This window comes from Lithobates pipiens, unplaced genomic scaffold, assembly GCF_037356315.1.
Source record: "Lithobates pipiens isolate NorthernLeopardFrog02 unplaced genomic scaffold, aLitPip1_a1.2 Scaffold_22, whole genome shotgun sequence".
NCBI classification, from domain to species: Eukaryota; Metazoa; Chordata; class Amphibia; order Anura; family Ranidae; genus Lithobates; species Lithobates pipiens.
This window is the reverse complement of record NW_027507784.1, coordinates 39920438-39941163: the sequence shown is the minus strand read 5'-3', so window position 1 is coordinate 39941163 and position 20726 is coordinate 39920438. Positions and strand designations below refer to the sequence as shown.

Here is a 20726-nt window from a genome sequence, read left to right as displayed (position 1 = left end):
ATATATAAATATAAGAGTATATATATATATATATATATATATATATATATATATATTTTTTTTTTTTTTTTTTTTCTGTACTTTAAGAGTCTGTTACATTTGTTTAGTGTGATTTTATTTTTTTTATAACTGCTATTTATATTTTTTTCTATGTTATTTATCTAATATATGTTTTGTATTATTTTTAAGTAAAATAAAATAAGCTGCATCTCAAAATCTTGGATTGCTTTGTGCTTATGGTGCTAATTTGTTTTCTGATGGTTTAGGGCTATTGGATAACAAAAAACAAAACAAAAAACAGAACATTTTATATATACTGTGGTATTATAGTAGGGGTTTAAAGTGAACTGGTCACTTTGCACTTTCAGGGAAAAGTGACAGGTTTGCTTGATGATAACCCAGAAAGGTATTTCTGTTGATTTCTTACCAGTGCTCCCATGTTGCCTTGGTATAGTTAAAAGGCATTAGTAGGCTCGGTGTTAGGGCTTCATAGGACTAAAGATCCATCCCACGCAGCTGACAGTACTCTGGTCTGGTAATTGGGTGCTTGAGTGCCCAGCACAGCAGCTTTGGATTAGGAGAAGAAAGTTACATGCTGCTCCACACCTGGAATTATCAAGTAATTCAAAGATCTTCGGTTGGCACATGGAATGGTGGGGGAGCGTGGTAAAGTTAAGTATTAATGGAGGAAGGAGTGGTAGTAGGGACAGGAGACCCCCCTCGGATTTGAGGGATGTGGGATCCAATTATACGGTTGAGACCTTTAACAGATATGGCCCCCTTGGGGAAGAAAGGATGGGGCACTCTGGACCCCTTAGGGGTCATGGTGGTTCCCAACCATCATATATTCAACCCTCAGGTGGTAGTTACTACCAACAGGGTTTTCAGGAAGGCACTCGGGGGGGGACACAAAAGAAACGGAGACACAAGAGAGGTTGCAGAGGGGGGAAACGTTTTCACACCAAAAAGGAGAAGGACCTAGACATTAGCGGTGTCATCAACCTTAGCAACAAGGAGTTAACAAAGGAGGAATTGCAGACTCTTGGTAAGGGCCTGAAGTTTGTGCCTCCTCAGAATTTAAATAAATTCCAGACCTTTTTAGACATTCAAAAGTTCACACGTAAGTTGAAGATAAAAAGGTACATGATGAGCAACCCCTCCCGTCAAATGGCTAGGGATTCCACAACAATTATGCATTCTGGTTTATCAAACGCCTCTTTGTTTAATCCTCCCAGCAATACAGCACCCAACATAAACATTTTTCGCGATCTGTTACTAAAAGATCTCAACGATTTGAGGTTGAGACCAGCCCAACCAACACGGGAATTTAAGATCGGACTAGACTCATTGCTGAATAGGAAGGATATAGTAGTTCGGTCGGCTGACAAAGGGGGTGCAATAGTAATACTTGATAAAACTATGTACTCCAATGAGATGACTAGGATTTTGTCAGACTCCGAGACCTACTCCCCATTACTTACAGACCCTACTATTAGGTTTAAAGGTGAACTAAGAGAGTTGGTCGATAAAGGGTTCAATATGGGCATTCTGAACAAGAAAGAGAGATTTTTTGGTACCTTTGGCGCCACGCCTGCCGGTCATGTATTCTTTACCGAAGATACACAAGTCTTTGGAGAATCCACCAGGGCGGCCCATCATCAGTGGAATTGATTCTGTAACTTCCCGCATAGGGAAATATATATACAGATATCTACAACCACAGGTGGTGGGCACCCCATCCTTCTTGAGGGACACTAAGCATGTCATCAATATTTTACAATTGGTTGAATGGAAACCTACTTATCTGCTGATTACCGCGGATGTAGCTTCGCTGTATACCGCAATTTCCCATCGGTTGGGCTATGATGCAGTACATCATTTTTTAGCCCAAGATGGGAGTATTTCGGTAACTCAGCGTAATTATATTTTAGAACTACTTTTTTTCGCCATGACGCATAACCATTTTTGGCATGACGGGACCCATTTTTTGCAAGTGAAGGGGGTGGCCATGGGAGCTAAATTTGCTCCCAGTATGGCCAACCTCTTCATGGCAAAATGGGAGGAGGATATTGTCTTGAGTAACAAACCTCCTGAATTGGTGACCTGGAAAAGGTTCATCGACGATATTCTGTTCATCTGGGATGGGGACAGTTTATCAGCAGAACTTTTTCTGTCCCATCTAAACAATAATGACCGTGGGATAGTTCTCAGTCATGTTCTGAGTCCCACCAACATCCAATTTTTGGATTTGAACATTTCCATCAGGGACAACAATATAATTACTACAACGTTTTTTAAGAAAACGGATAGAAATAGTTATATCCCACTGGATTCCTGTCATCATAAATCTTGGCTGTCAGCTGTCCCTAAAGGCCAGTTTCTGCGCCTTAAGCGCAATTGTACTTTTAATGATGACTTCCTTAGGGAGGCACTAATTTTAAAGAAGAGATTCCTGGCTAAGGGCTACAATAGTGAATCTCTTGATTCCATCATAACGGAGGTTAACAGTAGAGATCGCCAATCATTGTTGGTCGACAAACAACCTAGGACTGGTAACACAGACAACTATGGGGTATCTTTAATTACAACTTTTTCGAGCCAACATTGGGCCGTTAAAAGAATCTTACGGAAACACTGGTCAGTTATTAAAAATGATCGCATCTTGGGTCCTGAGCTACCTGACAGACCAAATGTGATCTTTAGGGGTGCTACCAGCTTGAGAAATATGATTGCTCCAAATGTCCCGGATCTCCCGATTAGACCAACATTCTTTGGAGATTTGAAAGGCTTTTTCCCTTGTGGGAAATGTAGAGCCTGCAAGCTGAATGCATTACGGGGTAGGATATTTACTGATTTCACCTCGGAGGGGACGAGACTCACTTACCCCATTCGAACATTTATCACATGCACTACTAAGTGTGTTGTGTACCTGCTTAGGTGTCCATGTGGTTTAGAATATGTGGGTCGCACAGTACGCATGTTACATGTGCGCCTGGGGGAGCATATAACCAACATCTGCAAAGGTTTTGATAAACACAATGTTAGTAAACACTATGATTTAAAACATAACCGTGACCCAAGAGGCACCACTTTTCTAGCTATAGAGAAATATATTCCGCATTGGCGCGGCAGCAATGCTAAGCGCACTCTCAAGAGCAGAAACAAATTGGATACACAAATTAGGTACACATATTCCTGGGGGACTTAATATTGAATGGGACATCAACTGCTTCATCAATAATGGTTGATGTATGCACCCCCCCTCCCCCCCCCCTTTTTCAGTGTGTCTAGTTTGCAGTTAATATAGGCTGTTTATGCCCTGAGGACTAACTATGATATTATCGTTTGTGTATCTTTGTATAATTTTTGTTATATCATTTATACATTTTTTTATAAAATAAGAAAAAATTGTATGTTTTTTTAAACTTAGTACACATATTTTACCTATGAAGTTTCTTGAAATGACTATGGGTAATGGTGGGTAGTCAATGCTGTTTAGGCCCCCATTACAATATCATATCTGCATATCTTTATGATTTTGTGGAGGGTTGTTTCTAAACCACACGCACTCACTAGCTTTGTGCATTTTTTGAACCTGCCACCTATCTTTGGGACACATATGGGGTTAAATTGTGTGGTACAGGTCACCATTAGTGTATGTGGCCATTGGTATTAAGGGGGGGGTTTGGACTTGCATCGAATGTTTGCATTGTCTAAGAATTATTTTTAATGTTTTATTACTAAACTTCATGAGAGAACTCCAACCTTATTCGAATAAATTGGTCATAGACCGTGCTGGAATTTATTGGTTGGTTGGGGGACACCCTATCACTTTCAGTACCTTTGTCATCCTTCCCAATTGATGGGAACTTGTTCGAATATACTGGTCGTTCGTTGGTTAATTTTATCATGAACGGAAGTTTTTTGTTTGCACCTATGGCAGGGCTCCCTACCTTACCCATAGGATATAAAAGGCTTCAGCACGAGGGTGTGGGCGTACCCCTGATGACGTCAATCTGTGACGAAACGATCGTCGGGTAGATACGCTTACACCTCGTGCTATTTTTATTCGCTCGTTTATATACTTTTGCTAGCAAAACTGTTTTTTTATGTTACGATTATTTTTATGTGACTCGACCGAGTCATTCGTAGTTTCCAACTTGTACTTGGTTGAGAAATAAATTCCACGTGTTTGAAACTATATCACACAATTGGGCGTACTTTATTTTTCTCTTCCATTCGGTGATACGACACCTTGAGACTTTCGAACTGACCGGAACGGACTACGATCTCGGAACACCCGAAGGTGTGGGCTGTGTTTTACCTTCCCGTCCGGAAAGAGGATTCGAGTCGTCCGAGTCAATGTGGAGTGTCTGAGGAGCGACCTTGACCGATCCAAATCGTTTGGGAATTCGTATCTGCGCATATTAATAGAGGTTCTGGTAAGCTTGCATCACTTACCTAAGTTGCTGTAGTAAATGATTTTACGTGGTCAAGCACTCTAACCGGAGTTACATGGGATCAACTTCATTTGTGTTCACTGATATTCCACTCAACCAATAATTATCTTCACTTGTATGGGACTTTGAAAAGTCACTTTTGTTTACTCAAGGGAAAGGACCTTCTTTTTTGATTTGATTTTCCTTGTTTTGTTCTATAATTTTTTCTGTTTTCGTTTCTTTTGTTTATTTAGAAGTAATTTTGGTAAATACACTTTTTTTGGCATTTATATATATATATATATATATATATATTTTTAGAAAAATAATTTTTTTTGGTTCATAACCAAACAACTTTTTTGCAAATTAACTTTTTGCACAATTGGATATCTTCACTGATGTACAATATTTTCCTTCACTGATGTTCAGTTTCTGGAATCATTAACACTAAGGTTTTTTCATGAAAGATCACTTTATTGTATTTAGTTACATGTTTAATTTATTTAATAGCAAGCGCTGCACTGTTTTTCACATTTTTATTAATGGAGGAAGGAAAGGGCTATGAAGGGAATCTGTCACTTGAATGGACAAAAAAAAGGTGTACTTTTAGTCCTTCTATCCAAAGATAACATTTCAGTTGGGGGCAGTTGGCTGACTTCCCCATTAGTGTTTTATTCTTCATGGAATTCATAATGTGAAAAGAGAGAGTTAAAGGCCCCGATTATGACTATAGTTGGACCGGATAGAAAGTTGGGTTTAGAGATCTCATCACTGAGGTCTTCAAAAAGACCAGTGAGAATCGGTGAAAGTGAGTCATACTGTAAGCAGTCACTGAAAACTGATACTTCAGTCTTGGGATGACTGACCCTTTCGCCCTTATACACCTCATTTGGCTGACTTCCCTATTAGTGTTTAATGCTTCATGGATTTCATCATGTAAACAGAGTTAAAGCCCCTTGTCATGAGTGCAGGTGGACTATTGAAAGGTTGGGTTTAGGGATCTCATCATTGAGGTCTTCAAAAAGCCTGAGAACCAGAGAAAATGAGCCACCCTGTAAGCCATCACTGAAAACTGATACTCCGGTCTTGAGATGACTGACCCTTTAGGCCTTATACCCTTCATTTGGCTGACTTTCCCATTGGTGTTTTATCCTTAATGGGATTCCCAATGTGAATAGAGAGAGTTAAAGGCCCTTGTCGTGAGCGCAGGTGGACCAGTTGGACAGTTGGGTTTAGGGATCTCATCATTGAGGTCTTCAAAAAGCCCTAGAACCAGTGAAAGTGTACTCTGTAAGCCATCACTTAAAAATGATACTTTGGTCTTGGGATGACTGACCCTTTGGCCCTTATACACCTCATTTGGCTGACTTCCCTATTAGTGTTTTATGCTTCATGGATTTCGTAATGTAAACAGAGTTAAAGCCCCTTGTCATGAGTGCAGGTGGACTATTGAAAGGTTGGGATTAAGGATCTCATCATTGAGGTCTTCAAAAATTCTGAGAACCAGAGAAAGTGAGGCGCCCTGTAAGCCATCACTGAAAATTGATACTCCGGTCTTGGGATGACTTACCCTTTAGGCCTTATACCCTTCATTTGGCTGACTTCCCTATTGGTGTTTTACCCTTAATGGGATTCCCAATGTGAATAGAGAGAGTTAAAGGCCCTTGTCGTGAGCGCAGGTGGACCAGTTGGACAGTTGGGTTTAGGGATCTCATCATTGAGGTCTTCAGAAAGCCTTAGAACCAGTAAAAGTGTACCCTGTAAGCCATCACTTAAAAATAATACTTCAGTCTTGGTATGACTGACCCTTTGGCCCTTATACACCTCATTTGGCTGACTTCCCTATTAGTGTTTTATGCTTCATGGATTTCGTAATGTAAACAGAGTTAAAGCCCCTTGTCATGAGTGCAGGTGGACTATTGAAAGGTTGGGTTTAGGGATCTCATCATTGAGGTCTTCAAAAAGCCTGAGAACCAGAGAAAGTGAGCCACCCTGTAAGCCATCACTGAAAACTGATACTCTGGTCTTGGGATGACTTACCCTTTAGGCCTTATACCCTTCATTTGGCTGACTTCCCCATTGGTGTTTTATCCTTAATGGGATTCCCAATGTGAATAGAGAGAGTTAAAGGCTCTTGTCGTGAGCGCAGGTGGACCAGTTGGATAGTTGGGTTTAGGGATCTCATCATTGAGGTCTTCAAAAAGCCCTAGAACCAGTGAAAGTGTACTCTGTAAGCCATCACTTAAAAATGATACTTCAGTCTTGGGATGACTGACCCTTTGGCCCTTATACACCTCATTTGGCTGACTTCCCTATTAGTGTTTTATGCTTCATGGATTTCGTAATGTAAACAGAGTTAAAGCCCCTTGTCATGAGTGCAGGTGGACTATTGAAAGGTTGGGATTAAGGATCTCATCATTGAGGTCTTCAAAAATTCTGAGAACCAGAGAAAGTGAGGCGCCCTGTAAGCCATCACTGAAAATTGATACTCCGGTCTTGGGATGACTGACCCTTTAGGCCTTATACCCTTCATTTGGCTGACTTCCCCGCTGGTGTTATCTTTCATGGACTTCATAATGTGATAAGAGAGAGTTAATGCCCCTTGTAATAAGTGCAGGTGGATAGGTTGGAAAGTTGGCTTTAGGAGCCTGAGAACCAGTGAAAGCGAGTCATCCTGTAAGCCGTCACCGAGAACTGATACTCCAGACTTGGCAAGATTGACCCTTTAGCCCTTATGCCCTTCACTCTCAGGTTTCTGCTATACCAGTGCCCTGGAAGCACTCCAGTGTTTACTAAAAAGGAAGTATTGGAAGATCCCTGAGAGAAGATGCTAGGAATACAACCTACGCTCTGAGTCATTGAGAGTAAAGAGGGAAATTCTTTCTGACCACATGTGATAAAAACATAAAACATCCCCATCTTTATTTTTATAGTATACATCTTATAGCACTGTGCTGACAAAACAGAAGCCGTTTAATATTGCCAGAACAAAAATGTTCACTTTCAGTTTTAGTATAGCTTAACGGGAAAGGCGTCAACAATGCTTTAAATATGAACTGTTGGCTATTATTGTTACTAGATCTGCTTGTTTCTTGGCTTGTGAATCAACATAGGGATTGAACCTGATTAGATAGAGTACATCTACTGAGGTAGCCACTGCGGCTTTGAGTGGTCACACCAGGCAGGACCTGATGGTTGTAAGAGTGCAATAACACTGGTCTTGGTTGAACTGAACTGTTCCCCCACAACCCCCCCATCTGCACTTAGACCACAAAAGAACCATGCCTGGATCCACATCTTCCAGGCGGTCCCAGACACAGTACACTTAACCATTCCCAAGCATGTTTTGGATCACTCACACTATAGAAACAAACGAGACCCAGGGAGTGAACCCCAAAGACTTAAGTTCTATTGAATAAGGTTCCCTCCCACACTCCAAAGATATGCTGGTAAATTAGGTGGCTCCTGTGGCTTCTGTCCAAACTGGCCCTAGAATGTATGAATGCGAGATAGGCATCTTAAGTCTCGTGCACACGATTGGATTTTCTGCCAACAAAACCATGGGCGTTGGCCCAAACTTGTCTTGCATTAAAATGACAAGGCATTGTCGACCAACAAACACGAACGTAATGACGTACTACGTGGTTTTTCAGCTCTTTAGCGCCACCCTTTGGACTCCTTCTGCTTATTTGGTGTTAGATGAAGTTTGGTGAGTGTTGATTTGCGCTTTTCATTTCATGCTTTTCAGTTTGTTTCTGAAGGGCCGATTCATGTTGCGGAATTGAAGGCGATAACGTGTTATTTATTATTGGCCTTGGAGTTATTGCTTTGACCCAAGTCCAGTCCAGAAACAAGAGGAGGAGTTATTGGACCAAAAATTGGTTGCTTTATTAATCGTGACCAATTCTGTCATATGCCTTTGCTGCGGGAGCTCCAGGAGAATAATCCAGATGATTTTTGGAATTATCTCCGGATGACGGACCCCTGCTGTCACCAACTCTTGGCATTGCTGATCCCCTATATTAAGAAGCAGGACACCTGCATGAGGCTTTTATTTTACAAATGGCTGCATATGATGGGCACAAGTGGCTGCATTTGTTGGGCACAGTGTCTGTATATGATGGGCACAGTGGCTTCACATGATGGGCACAGTGGCTGTATTTGGTGGGCACAGTGGCTGCACATGATGGGCACAGTGACTGTATTTGGTGGGCACAATGGCTGCACATGATGGGCACGGTGTCTGTATTTGGAGGGCACAGTGGCTGCATATGCTGGGCACAGGGGCTGTATTTGATGGGCACAGGGGCTGTATTTGATGGGCACAGTGGCTGCACATGATGGGCATGGTGGCTGTATTTGGAGGGCACAGTGGCTGCATATGCTTGGTACAGTGGCTGCATATGCTGGGCACAGGGGCTGTATTTGATGGGAAAAGTGGCTGCACATGATGGGCACAGTGGCTGTATTTGGAGGGCACAGTGGCTGCATATGCTTGGTACAGTGGCTGCATATGCTGGGCACAGGGGCTGTATTTGATGGGCACAGGGGCTGTATTTGATGGGCACAGTGGCTGCACATGATGGGCACAGTGACTGTATTTGGTGGGCACAATGGCTGCACATGATGGGCACGATGTCTGTATTTGGAGGGCACAGTGGCTGCATATGCATGGCACAGTGGCTGCATATGCTGGGCACAGGTGCTGTATTTGATGGGCACAGGGGCTGCATATGATGGGCACAGTGGCTGCATTTGATGGGCAAAGTGGCTGAATTTGATAGGCACAGTGAGGCTGCAATTGATGTTTTTTTTTAAAGTATTTTTCTGAAGTTTACAGTTTGTTGCGCCAAAAAATTTTGAGCACCAGCCGCCACTGATTTGTACAAATTTCCATATCCAACAAAAACTAACTCTCTCTATCTTAATTATGCAAATATCCTAATTAGGAGAATGACACCAGTGCAGGGAATTATGGGGGGGCAATCGCCGGCCTCACTGACGTTTATTATTATCCTGTATATCATAAATACATTTTTATAATTCAGTTTTTGGAATTGCCAAAACAATTATTGTTCATCTGCATAAACCAATTAAAAAACAGCTGTGGTAGGGCTATAGAATGTGAAGAAATCTGTTAAGTAATCCTTCCTGATTCTGTTATTTTCATACATTTCTTAAACAGAAAAAGTCCTTAAAGTGATACTAAAGACTCCGTTTCTATTTTATACAAATACCAAAGATGTCATACTTACCTGCTCTCTGCAGTAGTCTTGTACAGACCAGCCCTGATATTCCTCTACTCAGGTCCCCAGCACGCTCCTGGCTCCTCCCCCCCTCTTCTGCTCTGGGGGGCACTCGAGTGTGCTCACTCCTGAGCTGCCTCTGTGTGCCCATTAAACACACAGAGCGCATCTTGCCCCTCCCCCTGCATCCTCACTGGCGGTGATTGACAGCAGTGGGAGCCAATGTCTCCTGCTGATGTGTTTCAGCCAGTGAGGAGGGAGAGAACCAGGTGAGCTTCTGCTCTCGAGCACATCACTGGATCGGGATCAGGCTCAGGTGAGTATAATGAGGGGGGTTGAAGGTGGAAGGCAGGGCCGGTGCTAGACTATTTTTGCACCCTAGGCAAGATCAGCTACTTGTAATGTGGCCAAGACATCTGCAGAACAACATCCTGCCTCTCCAGACCTGGTAGAGGATGATAGCACACACCAAGGCTCCAAATGGCCCACGATGTTGAGCGACCCCCCTGTGCCAGCATGATCGAGCTCTGTCGAGAGCCTGCATGGGAGGTACCATCCGTGGAGGCGATTGAGGCACTGCCACCTACAGCAGCACACCCAGCAGTGGGAAGTAGTTCTTTAGGACCATTGTATGTACAGCCGTGAGCCCTATCCTCCAAGGAACTGCCACAGTCAGTGGTGGTGTTTGGGCCTTCAGCTCCCTTGAAGGGGCCAGTTAATTCCCTCGCTCCTTATTCCCTGCAGCCGGGGGGAGAGGAGAGGCGAGAAGGGAAGCCAGCAGCACTGCGGTGTGGGGCAACACTGGGGGGGAGCCTGAGCAGTAGGGGGAATCGGCACTCCACAGAGTGATTAGGGCACACCTAACACACCCCCTGCGCATGCCTATGGACTAGCTACAAAGTTACCATGTTGCAGTGGGATCACTGGAGGAGAGGAGACTGAGGAATTGCTACTTCCTGCCTGCAGCAGACTGATGACATCATCCGAGCCTAGGCAAAGTCCCTGATTGGAGCTCAGAGAATGGCTTTTTAGGCTCCATTCATACCTATGCAGTTGTAACAGTGCATGTGCGTTATTGCACTTGCACTTGCACTTGTGCATCATGTTTAGGGCAGCCCATTCAGTTCAATGAGTAAAAACTGCACAAAAGAAGCACATAGCCCTATTTTTTTTTATATTGCACATGGTGCAAGGTGCATTAGGGTAAGAATTAACAGGACCACCACATGCCTGCAAAAGCAATGCATGTTTTTTTATGCCTTGCAGGAATGCATGCGATTATGCATGTGTACCTGCATTGCACAAATATGAACCTAGCCTTACACACATTTGAGAACAGACATCTATATTTGTACATGAAAACAATAAAAGAGGAAGTCTGTAGAGCACTGTGTACATATACAGTACACTGGTAATATAACCAGAAGAAAAACAGCAAGCCTTTATGTGGAAAAAAAAATCCCTCAGCGATCAGCCACATGTGGAGGAATTCACAAAAACTAGGAGGAGCATGTGACCAAACCCCCCTTTTTTCATTTTTATTTTTTTAAGCCTTGACTTTATTATTCTCCTCAGCTTCAGAAACTGACACTAAAATGTTCATGAATTATATTCAGAGGTCTATGTGACTCCAATGTTACCATAGAATACACTTGATTTCTTAAAGCTGAATTCTGGCAAATATTGTCTAAATCCATTCATCATGTGTATTAATTTAGAATGGGCTTTGTGTATTTCTTCCAGATCTGTGCAGTAATCCAGTGTGAGGCTTCCTGTAATAAAGACCACTCACTGCTGCTCTCTCTCCTTGTGGAGGGTGACTGGTCTTGTCCCTGCCCCCTCCTGTAGTCCTCTGTAGTAGGTGGAGCCTGTTAGGCCCCCTCCCACAGCTCAGCTATCTGCACAGGCTATGTGCAGCACAGTGACAAGGTCACTGCTACTTTTACAAGTTAATACAGTAATTGGGTTTGCATTTGGTGCACACAAAGTAGATTTATATCCTATTGAGAAATATATTTAAATGTGTTTTTGTGCCTGGAGTTCAATTTTAACTACTTGAGGACCAGGCCTATTCTGACACTTCTATCCTACATGTAAAAATCGGCATTTTTTTGCTAGAAAATTACTTAGAAACCCATAACATTACAATTATATTATCCATAGGTGATGCTTTAAGTGCTTTTACAAGTTACCACATTAGATTATCACAGGAGGTCTGGTGCTAGAATTATTGTTCTCAATCTAATGTTTGCGGTGACACCTCACGTGTGGTACGATTGCTGTTTACATACATGGGACCGATGCATGCTTTCGCCTTTGCGTGTGAGCAAGGGGGGGACGAGTTATTTATTTATTTATACGCTGTACCTTCATTTTTTATTTATTTTTGATCACTTTTACTGTTATAAGGACAGGTCCTCTTTACTGAGACATCTGGGTCTATCAGACCCCAGATCTCTCCTCTGCTCTTAAAAGCTTCAGATCATTCCAAGATCAATATGATCTGATGCTTTTTACAAACCACTAATGGTATGTTTGCATCCGGTAAAACTGGAAGTGACTAAATACACGCCGCTTCCGGTTTCTTAGACCATAGAGATGATTTGGAACCATTCTGGTCCCTGATCAGCTCTATGGTCAACCTGCGGAACCATCACAATCCCGGGTTCCCCAGTGGGACAGGTGAGCCTGGGAAAGTGTTGGAAGGCGGCAGGAAGAGGGGACCTCTTCTGCCGCTTGTAAAAGCAATTTAGTGTCTATTTAGCCACTAGGATTTCTTTTTCAAGAAAGCTCTACTCTGAAAGAATTCTGCCAGCTTTAAAAAACAATATTGTATGGTTGCCTTTACTAGTATGTCACCTGGTATTAGGGCAGTTAAGGAACTAAGGAAAAAACTGAGGCTGGATAGAGTAAGTTATGATGATAATTCTATTATACTATGTATATTATTTATCAATACTTGCTGCAATTAGGTTACTTGCCACTCATTTTTATTTAGAAGTATTTTCTGAAAATGGCATTCTCACTCTATTTTCACAACTGTATTTGAATGTACACAAGTTACAGAACTGTGGTACAATAATGGGGTCTGAATGTGCCCATTATTAAGGGAACAGTAGGTTCCCATTATTGTACCACCAAGTTTGAGAGGACAGCTATTAATGTGGAACAATGCTTTAAGCTTTCTTTGTCTATTCTAAGATTGATCGTTAGGGTTGAGTAGTTACTGGTAAAATGGCATAAGCTCAGAGTTTTAGCGAAAGGGGTCCAGCAGCTTTAAAGCCCAACTCTGGGAAAGCTAAAAATTCTCTCTTGCAGTGCATCTGCACTTCAAGGGAAAATACTGAGGCTGGATAGAGTATGTGATGATGATACATTTATTACATACTGTTCTGTAGGGGCCACAGTGAGGAACACACCATCCAGCACATTGTCAGACCGTATCAGAGGCCATAGTTCTGCAAGTAAGCGGAGCTTAGAGTGGCCAATTGTTGTAAATGTAAGCGAAAGGATATGATCACACTACCACTTTGCTGCCACTACCAATGCACTTCCAGGTTGCAGCTGCATTACAGTAAAGTGCAGCAGGAAAATACATTTGCTGCATTGTGCTGTACTCTAGCATGAACAGGCTCATATTTTTCTTCTACAGGGTGGCACTATTTTAACAACAAGATTTCTTCTGTTATCATTAGAAAAGGCTTCTGCCCAAGCCGAGGGGTAGGCAGAAGAAGCAGCCACATTGGGGGGCTAAGGACCTGCAATGAATGCTGTTGATCTAGTTCATCGCCCATGGCTAGGAGGTGTACTTTGGCCTTTTCGACTTGGGTGGCAAAGGACTTTGTCCCGTCTAAGTCTAGATCTCTTTAACATGCTCCATGAGCTCACAAACCTCGCCCCTTTCCCTCTTACTTCTATTTGTTTGGAATGAGCGCTGCATGTTAGTTGCAGGCATGTGCACTGCTCTATGTACACTACAAGCCACATAGTTCATAGTCCATCTCAGAAATGAGCAGGAGAGGGTGGCTACATTTCTACACACCGTGGGACCATGAAGAATGAATAAAGCCACCAACTGGAAATCGGATCACAGCAGCAAATAAAAATGAATTTGGAGATTTGTAGGAGGCTGAGAAGGGGCTCTTCTGTGTTATGAATACAGTATATTCTTGAAAACATTTTTTTTTTCTAAATTTAGAGTTTAGTGTCACTTTATGGGCTTCCTAAATCTTATATGGATACACATGGAGTATTACAGTAAATTATTAATTAGTTCTTTATTGTAGTCCTTATTTACACGGGAAATAACCATTCACACACAACATGTAGAGCTGTCCCCTCTTTATTCACTCTTTCGGTTTCTTCTTGTGGAGTCGAGCCTGTAGTTCTTGCATCATCCCAGGATGGGCCCCTCCAAACCTGTTCATAGAAAGAGGGGAGAACAAAGTCAGATGAGCAATGTAATTGTAACTTCTTGGATCTCATAGCCTCCAAATCTCAGCTACACAAATTCAGCTTCTCGTTTGTACTGTTCAGATTCTTACCATTTCTTATCAGTGGGGCTGTGTGATTATTTAAATCTGACCTCCAGCCTTCCCTTCAGACTTGCACATTTGCACAGACTCCTCTCCTGTACTAAAAGTGCTTACTCTGATTTCACTGCATACTGTGAGCTTCTCCCAATGTGCATCACAAGCTGCAGCAAGTCAGAGAGAACCTGCATCATTTCCTGTTAGGAGAACATCCAGCATCCTGTAGCTCTTTCCTTCTCAAACTTTCTGTCTCTGGCCCTCCCCTTTCATTAATTGAATTTTAGTTCTTTCAATAATGGAGGCCCAGCATCACATGTGCGCCTTATCTATGCCCTTAGAGCCTGCCTAGGAACAACCACTCCTCAAGGCATCACCCCCATAGGCATTAAAGCAGTAGTAAACTGCACCTTTTTAGAAAAAAATAAAAAAAAACCTGCAAGACAATGGAATAATGTGCTAGTATGCATTGCATACTAGCACATTATGAAATACTTACCTTGGAATGAGAAGTGCTGTCACTGCTGACAGGACTTCCATCTTCACCCGGTCTTCCTTCTGGATTCAAGTTTTCCCGCTATTTGATTGGCTGAGCCACGATGACATCACTCCTGTGCATGCACACGAGAGTCACGGCTGCGGCACTGAGCTCTGAAAGAACTGTATGGGTATGTCTTCCCTTGAGAGTGCATGCGCTGATGACGTAATTGGCTGCATGCAGTGTGAATTTCTCCTAAACAATGCAAGTTTACGAGATATTCACTGTACCTACAGGTATGCCTTATTATAGGCTTAAGCTACTTTCACAATGAGGCACTTTACAGGCACTATAATGGCTAAAAATAGCGACTGCAAAGCACCTGTAAAGCACCTCTCTTGTCACTCCAGTGTGAAAGCCCAAGTGCTTTCACACTGGAGCGGTGTGCTTGCAGGACGTTGAGGTGCTTTAGGAGTGGTGCACACACCGTTTCTAAAGTGCCCTGCCCATTAAAATCAATGGCAGCTCCGCCAAAGCGCCTCAGCAGCGGCATCTTGCAGGCGCTTTTTACCCTTTATTCAGCTGCAAGCTTTGGCTGTACTTCTCCTTTAACTAAAATATCACTTTTGGATAACTGACCCTTTAAATAAACTGTGCTGTACACAGAGTCAAGAAAAACTTTCTTTCAATAGTCGAAAAAACCTTCTTATTTATACAGGGTAGTGTGGGGAGTTTTGTTTTGCTATGGCCTATATCACTGGTTATTTTTACAAAAATACACTGTACAGCAATGAGAATTAATAAGGGCAAAAGGAAGGGGGTGCTTCTGTCTTTAACAAAAAGTATTTATATTTTGGCCCCATTAGGGTTTCCCCAATGGAGTTAAATTATGGAGGAAGCTGAGGGAATTTCACACTCATCATTATGATTGGAGAAGTTTTCTTTTTCATTGTTTGTCACTAGGAAGGTGAAATCAGTGTTTGCAGTAATTTGGTTACGTGCCACTATATATTTAGCAGTAATATCTGAAAATGACATGGTCAGTCTACTTTCACAGTGGTAAAAGAATGTATACAAATTACAAAGCTGTCTCACAGTTGTGGTACAGTAATGGGGTCTGCATGTGGCCATTATTGAGGGTTCAATAGGTTCCCATTATTGCACGAAAGACAAAAACAGAACATTCCATAGCTCAACTCACCAACCAGTCTGCTGACCAACCAAATTAACCTGTCCAACAGTCTGTTAAAAACAGGGGTTTAGTTAGCATGCATTTGCAAATGCATGTGAAAGCTGCAAGGCCTCTTCATGGCACCCTGTGTTGCTTACAGTCCTAACACTACTGAATTTATAATTGTCTCCACAGTGGAAGCACAGTGGTTGGTCAGCAGACTGGTTGGTGAGTTGAGCTATGGAATGCTCTGTTTTTGTCTTTTATGTGTTTGCCCTTCCATGTTCTCCTTGCTGCGAAGGCCAGTTATAGGTGGGGGCAGGGGCCATGTGTTTTTGTTACTGGTGTAAATGTTGATCCAGGGACACACTGGGCACCTTTGCTGCCACTGTGCTATTGCTGGATGTCCAGTGTGCTCCTGTTCCTTTAAGCATGTGCTTCCACTGTGGAGACACTTATAAATTTAGTAGTGTTAGGACTGCAAGCAGCATAGGGTGACGTGAAGAGGCCTTGCAGCTTTCACATGCGTTTGCAAATGCGTGCTAACTAAACCCCTGTTTTTAACAGACTGTTGGAAAGATTAATTTGGTTGGTCAGCAGACTGGTTGGTAAGTTGAGCTATGGAATGTTCTGTTTTTGTCTTTCATGTGTTTACCCTTCAATGTGCTCCTTGCTGTGAAGGCCAGTTATAGGTCCCATTATTGCACCACCATGTTTGAAATCAACTACTGAAGTGGAACAGTGCTAAATATTTCTTTGTCTATTCTAAAATAGACCAGTAGGATTGAGTAGTCACTGGTAAAGCAGCATAAGGCTTGGTTCACACTGTGTGAACCAAGCAGGGGTTCCAGTGCCTCCCTGTTCACCGTTTCAGGTCTGCATTAGTCTGAATTTTTGGCTGGTTTTGAACCTTTAATGGACCCGAAGATGCACGGGGCTCTTCTTCAAACTGCTCTGCAGCCATCCCAGAGCTGTGTGAACCGGCTCCTTTGAGAGCTAGAGCCAGTCACAGACTCCTGACAAGCGAAATGGATATGGGGAAACCCGCATCCAATTCGCACTAGTGTGAACCCAGCCTGAGCCCAGTGTTTTAGCAAAGGTGGTCCAGCAGGTCTCAAGCCCAAGTCCAGCAAACCTAAAAATTGTGGCTCTGCACCTGCACTTCAAGGGTTAACAGCTTGTTTATTCTTACCTGATCCTATCCTCCGGGGTGGACTGTCCATCAGCATCATCATATTCAATGCTTGGCTATCGATCCTGCTAGATGATGTAAGAGCCTTAGACCAATGGATTATGGTGTTCAGCTTTAAACTCCTCCAGGATAGCCATGTAAATACACCATACTGGCTCAATTTTTCCAGGAACCAGGAATTATGATAAGAAAAACTAAGGATAGTGATGGGACTGTAAAGTGATATCTCCATTTTTACAATAGCATGGAGAAATATGAAAGGAAGACAAGCTAGCCATCATAGTTTAGAAGCATTATCTTCATGCAGGAAAATCATGTGTCTTGTCTTTCAATCCTGGGCACTCTTTTCTCCTATTTAGAGGATAACAATACTTTTACATAATTTGGGGACAACTCCCCACCTCCGCCTTTTCATCCCATATATAACTCCTACTACAGACTTCAGATCTTCCAGCTACCTTGCACACTAGTTAATGCTGTTCATGGCAAGAGATGTTTCTTTCATTGCGGCTTAAACAGAAAAGCCATATATATGCAATATGCAACAGCCCAGGGGCTTAGAAAGCAGGACCGCCAAAGCTAATGTAGACTGCAGTCCATGAAGAATGTTGCTGGCTGATTTGAGATCTGTAGTAGAGGGTATAGATGGGATGAGTGTGTGATGGAGGACACTTAGACCAAAAATTATGTTAAAGTATTTCTATCCTTTATATATAATATGTATAATCTCATTTGTTACATATTTAATGGTGGAAAGTAGCAATACCAAATTGTAACCAACAGGTGTCCCTGTTGTTATAAAATTTCTGTTGTTCAGGGCAAACTGCAGTAATAATACAGTTGACCCCTGGAAAATTGCAGTTCAGAGTTTGCGTCCTCAGTCGTTCGCAGATTTTTCCTTAGAATCTAGCTAATTGTCCGCAGTAACCGCAAATATCCTCCGCAATTTTTTTATGGCTTTTTCATGGGAATAAATAATTTTTCATGCATTTTAACGCTAAGTTATTAGGAGCAATATAATTGACTAATTTTGTAACATTAACGTAAATTCAGCTAAAGGTGGTTGTACAAAGGATAGAAAAACTTTTACATAATTGTTGGGCTAAGTGTCCTACCTCACCCAAAATATAAGAGCTAAACCTGTATTATATCCACAGGTTTAGCAGTCTCCAAAAGCTGGTGGCAGACTCCAGAGGGTCGATGGTGTCTCTCTCTCTCAAGACCCACTCACTATCATTTGGGAGACTGTTAATTGTTGCCCTATACCTGGAAGCACACAGGAAGAAGTGGCAGAGGAGAGCTGGCAATGCATCACTGAGTCAAGGGGCCCCTTTGCAAAGACATAGTCACTTTGCTCTGAATGAGCAAGGGGACAGAAGCTCTTTAGTAGGACACCAGAGAAACTCAAAGGGCCTGCTTTAAAATGGAAAGAGAAGAGGGCAGCTGTAAGGGCCATTACATGTTTTCTTCCAATCTGCGATTATCTTTTAAAATGCAAGATTGGATTGACAGCAACTTTGGCTAATACATGGAAATTGGAGCAGTTTTTATAAATGAGGCACTTTTCTATCCTTTAACCAATAACAACCAGTGACACAATACCATTAAGCTATACTGTATGTTTTTTCAGTTACTAACAGTCAGTAGAGTTACTACCCTTTGGTAGCCTTGTATATCCCTCTTTTAGTGATCCATGACTTTAGCTTTTATGCTTACCCAGCATGCTTTAGGAACCCCTTCTTTGGTTTGATCTGTTCCTCTGAGGGTGGCTTTTCCCCCCGCGATTCCCCTTCAGGATGCGCTGGCGCAGGAGCTGGGGTCATATGTGCAGGAACCCCCGGGAATAATGCCACTCCCATTCTTAGTGGCGCAGTTGCTGGCAATGGTGGCTCAGTGGGCTGCTCCTCAGATGTAACAGTTTGCTTCCCTTTGGGGCGACGAACAGAGGACTTTCTGCGTAACATTGGCTCCGAGGTGGTACCCTCATCCCTGGGTTCCTCAGCAGGGTGCAATAATTCAGGCGTTGGGGCCACAGCTGGTGAAAGTATGGGTATTCCCCCCAAAAAATGTGGAACTCCCATTTTTAGTGGCGTTATCACTGGTGGTGATGGTTCAACTGGCTCATCTTCAAATGCCACTGGATGCTGCCCCTGATGTTGATGAATTGAGGACTTTCCATATAATATCTGCTCTGAAATGGAACTCTCATTCCTGGGTTCTTTGGTGGGGTGTGGTGACTCTGCGGGTGTGATCAAAGGCAATGATGGCTCCTCCTGAAATGTCACTGGACGTGGCCCCCGTCGACGAATACTGGACTTTCTACGTAATAACGGCTCTGAGGCATTACTCGTCTCTGTAGCTTCTTCGGTGGGATGTGATGACTCAGGAGCTGGTGGCATACCCATATTTAGTGGTGGGAGTGCTGATGAACCAGCCAGCTCTTCCTGAAACGTCGCTTGATGCTGCCCCCGTCGCCGAATAGAGGACTTTCTACGTAATAATGGCTCTGAGGTGTTACTCATCTCAGTAGATTCCTCAGTGGGATAAGATGATTCGGGTTCTGGTGTTACTCCCATATTTAGTGGTGGGATTGCTGGCGGATCGTCCAACTCTTCAGGAAACATCACTGGACGCTGACCTGGGCGTCGGCGAACTGAGGTTTTTCTGAGAAGGAGAATGCGGCTTTTCTGTGCACTCACATCAAGGATACTGTGGAAGGGCTAAGCAGAGAAATTACTTCATGAGAGACCAGTTGACCATATCATAAATAATTATTAATAAATAAATCAGCAGGTGTTTAAATATAACTGTAGCACAGGATTATGCAGAGCAATACAACATGTGCACTGTGCTATGGTACATACTCCAAACTACTTACTGCATAGAACTGTAGAGAAGCCATTAAGTCCCTACTTTATACTAGAGGTTTGAGGTAACTCATGCGGGTTCAAGATTCATGGTCAATGAGTAAATTTATATGCAGATTCAAACGGAAATTTTTTTTAAATGGCCTTTGAACTATGGGTAGCAGGCTTGGAAGGATCAATAAGGTGGCTTTTGGCTAAGCCAGCAACTCACTAAAAACATGGGTGCACAGAGCTGTCATAATGTCAGTGAATTGAAAGCGGTTGTATGGAAACTATAGGGACACCTGACAAATTGCAGTGGAGGGATTAGGGCAGTTAGGAAACTGTATTTTAAATCTGATTGTTAGCTCTTTAGGCAATCAACCCATTTGTTGGGTTTTTATTATTATTGGAGACTTGTGTGTCTTTTATTTTATTTTGCGGTTGATTTGAGGTCAGCGGTCACTTTTAGCTGCCCTCCCATCCAACTTTTATTTAGTTACATATTTATAAATTTATTCTTTTTGCTGCAAGGCTTCCCTTTAAAAGAAAAACAAGATATTTTGGGGTTTTCTGTGAAAATTGTACTGTTCTGCAACATCACATACAGCTTTAAGGCATTCCCCAAGCATGTTGTTTCAAGGATTTGTGTATTTTCAATGTTTGCCTCAAATGAAAGACCAATTGGGCAATGCTATGGAGGACATACATTGGTACATGTCCCCTATGACACTGCACAGCTTTCCATACCTTTTGTTTTTTGACAATAGTTTGCCTATTATCCCTAAAAAGGCCACAATTTAACAAGATTTTGCCTCATAGACT

General features: G+C 42.6%; 1 protein-coding gene across 1 annotated transcript in view; it reads right to left on the bottom strand.

Annotated features, from left to right (window-relative positions):
- Positions 1-13947: 13947 nt before the first annotated feature.
- Positions 13948-20726, bottom strand: part of LOC143925656 (uncharacterized) — a 42993-nt gene continuing 36214 nt past the window's right edge. Inside the window, exons 5-6 of the mRNA XM_077450121.1 lie at positions 18772-19775; positions 13948-14104 (exon numbers count right to left, since the gene is read on the bottom strand). Coding sequence (XP_077306247.1) covers positions 14032-14104; positions 18772-19775 — 1077 coding nt within the window. The 3' untranslated portion in view covers positions 13948-14031. The remainder of the gene's footprint in view (positions 14105-18771; positions 19776-20726) is intronic.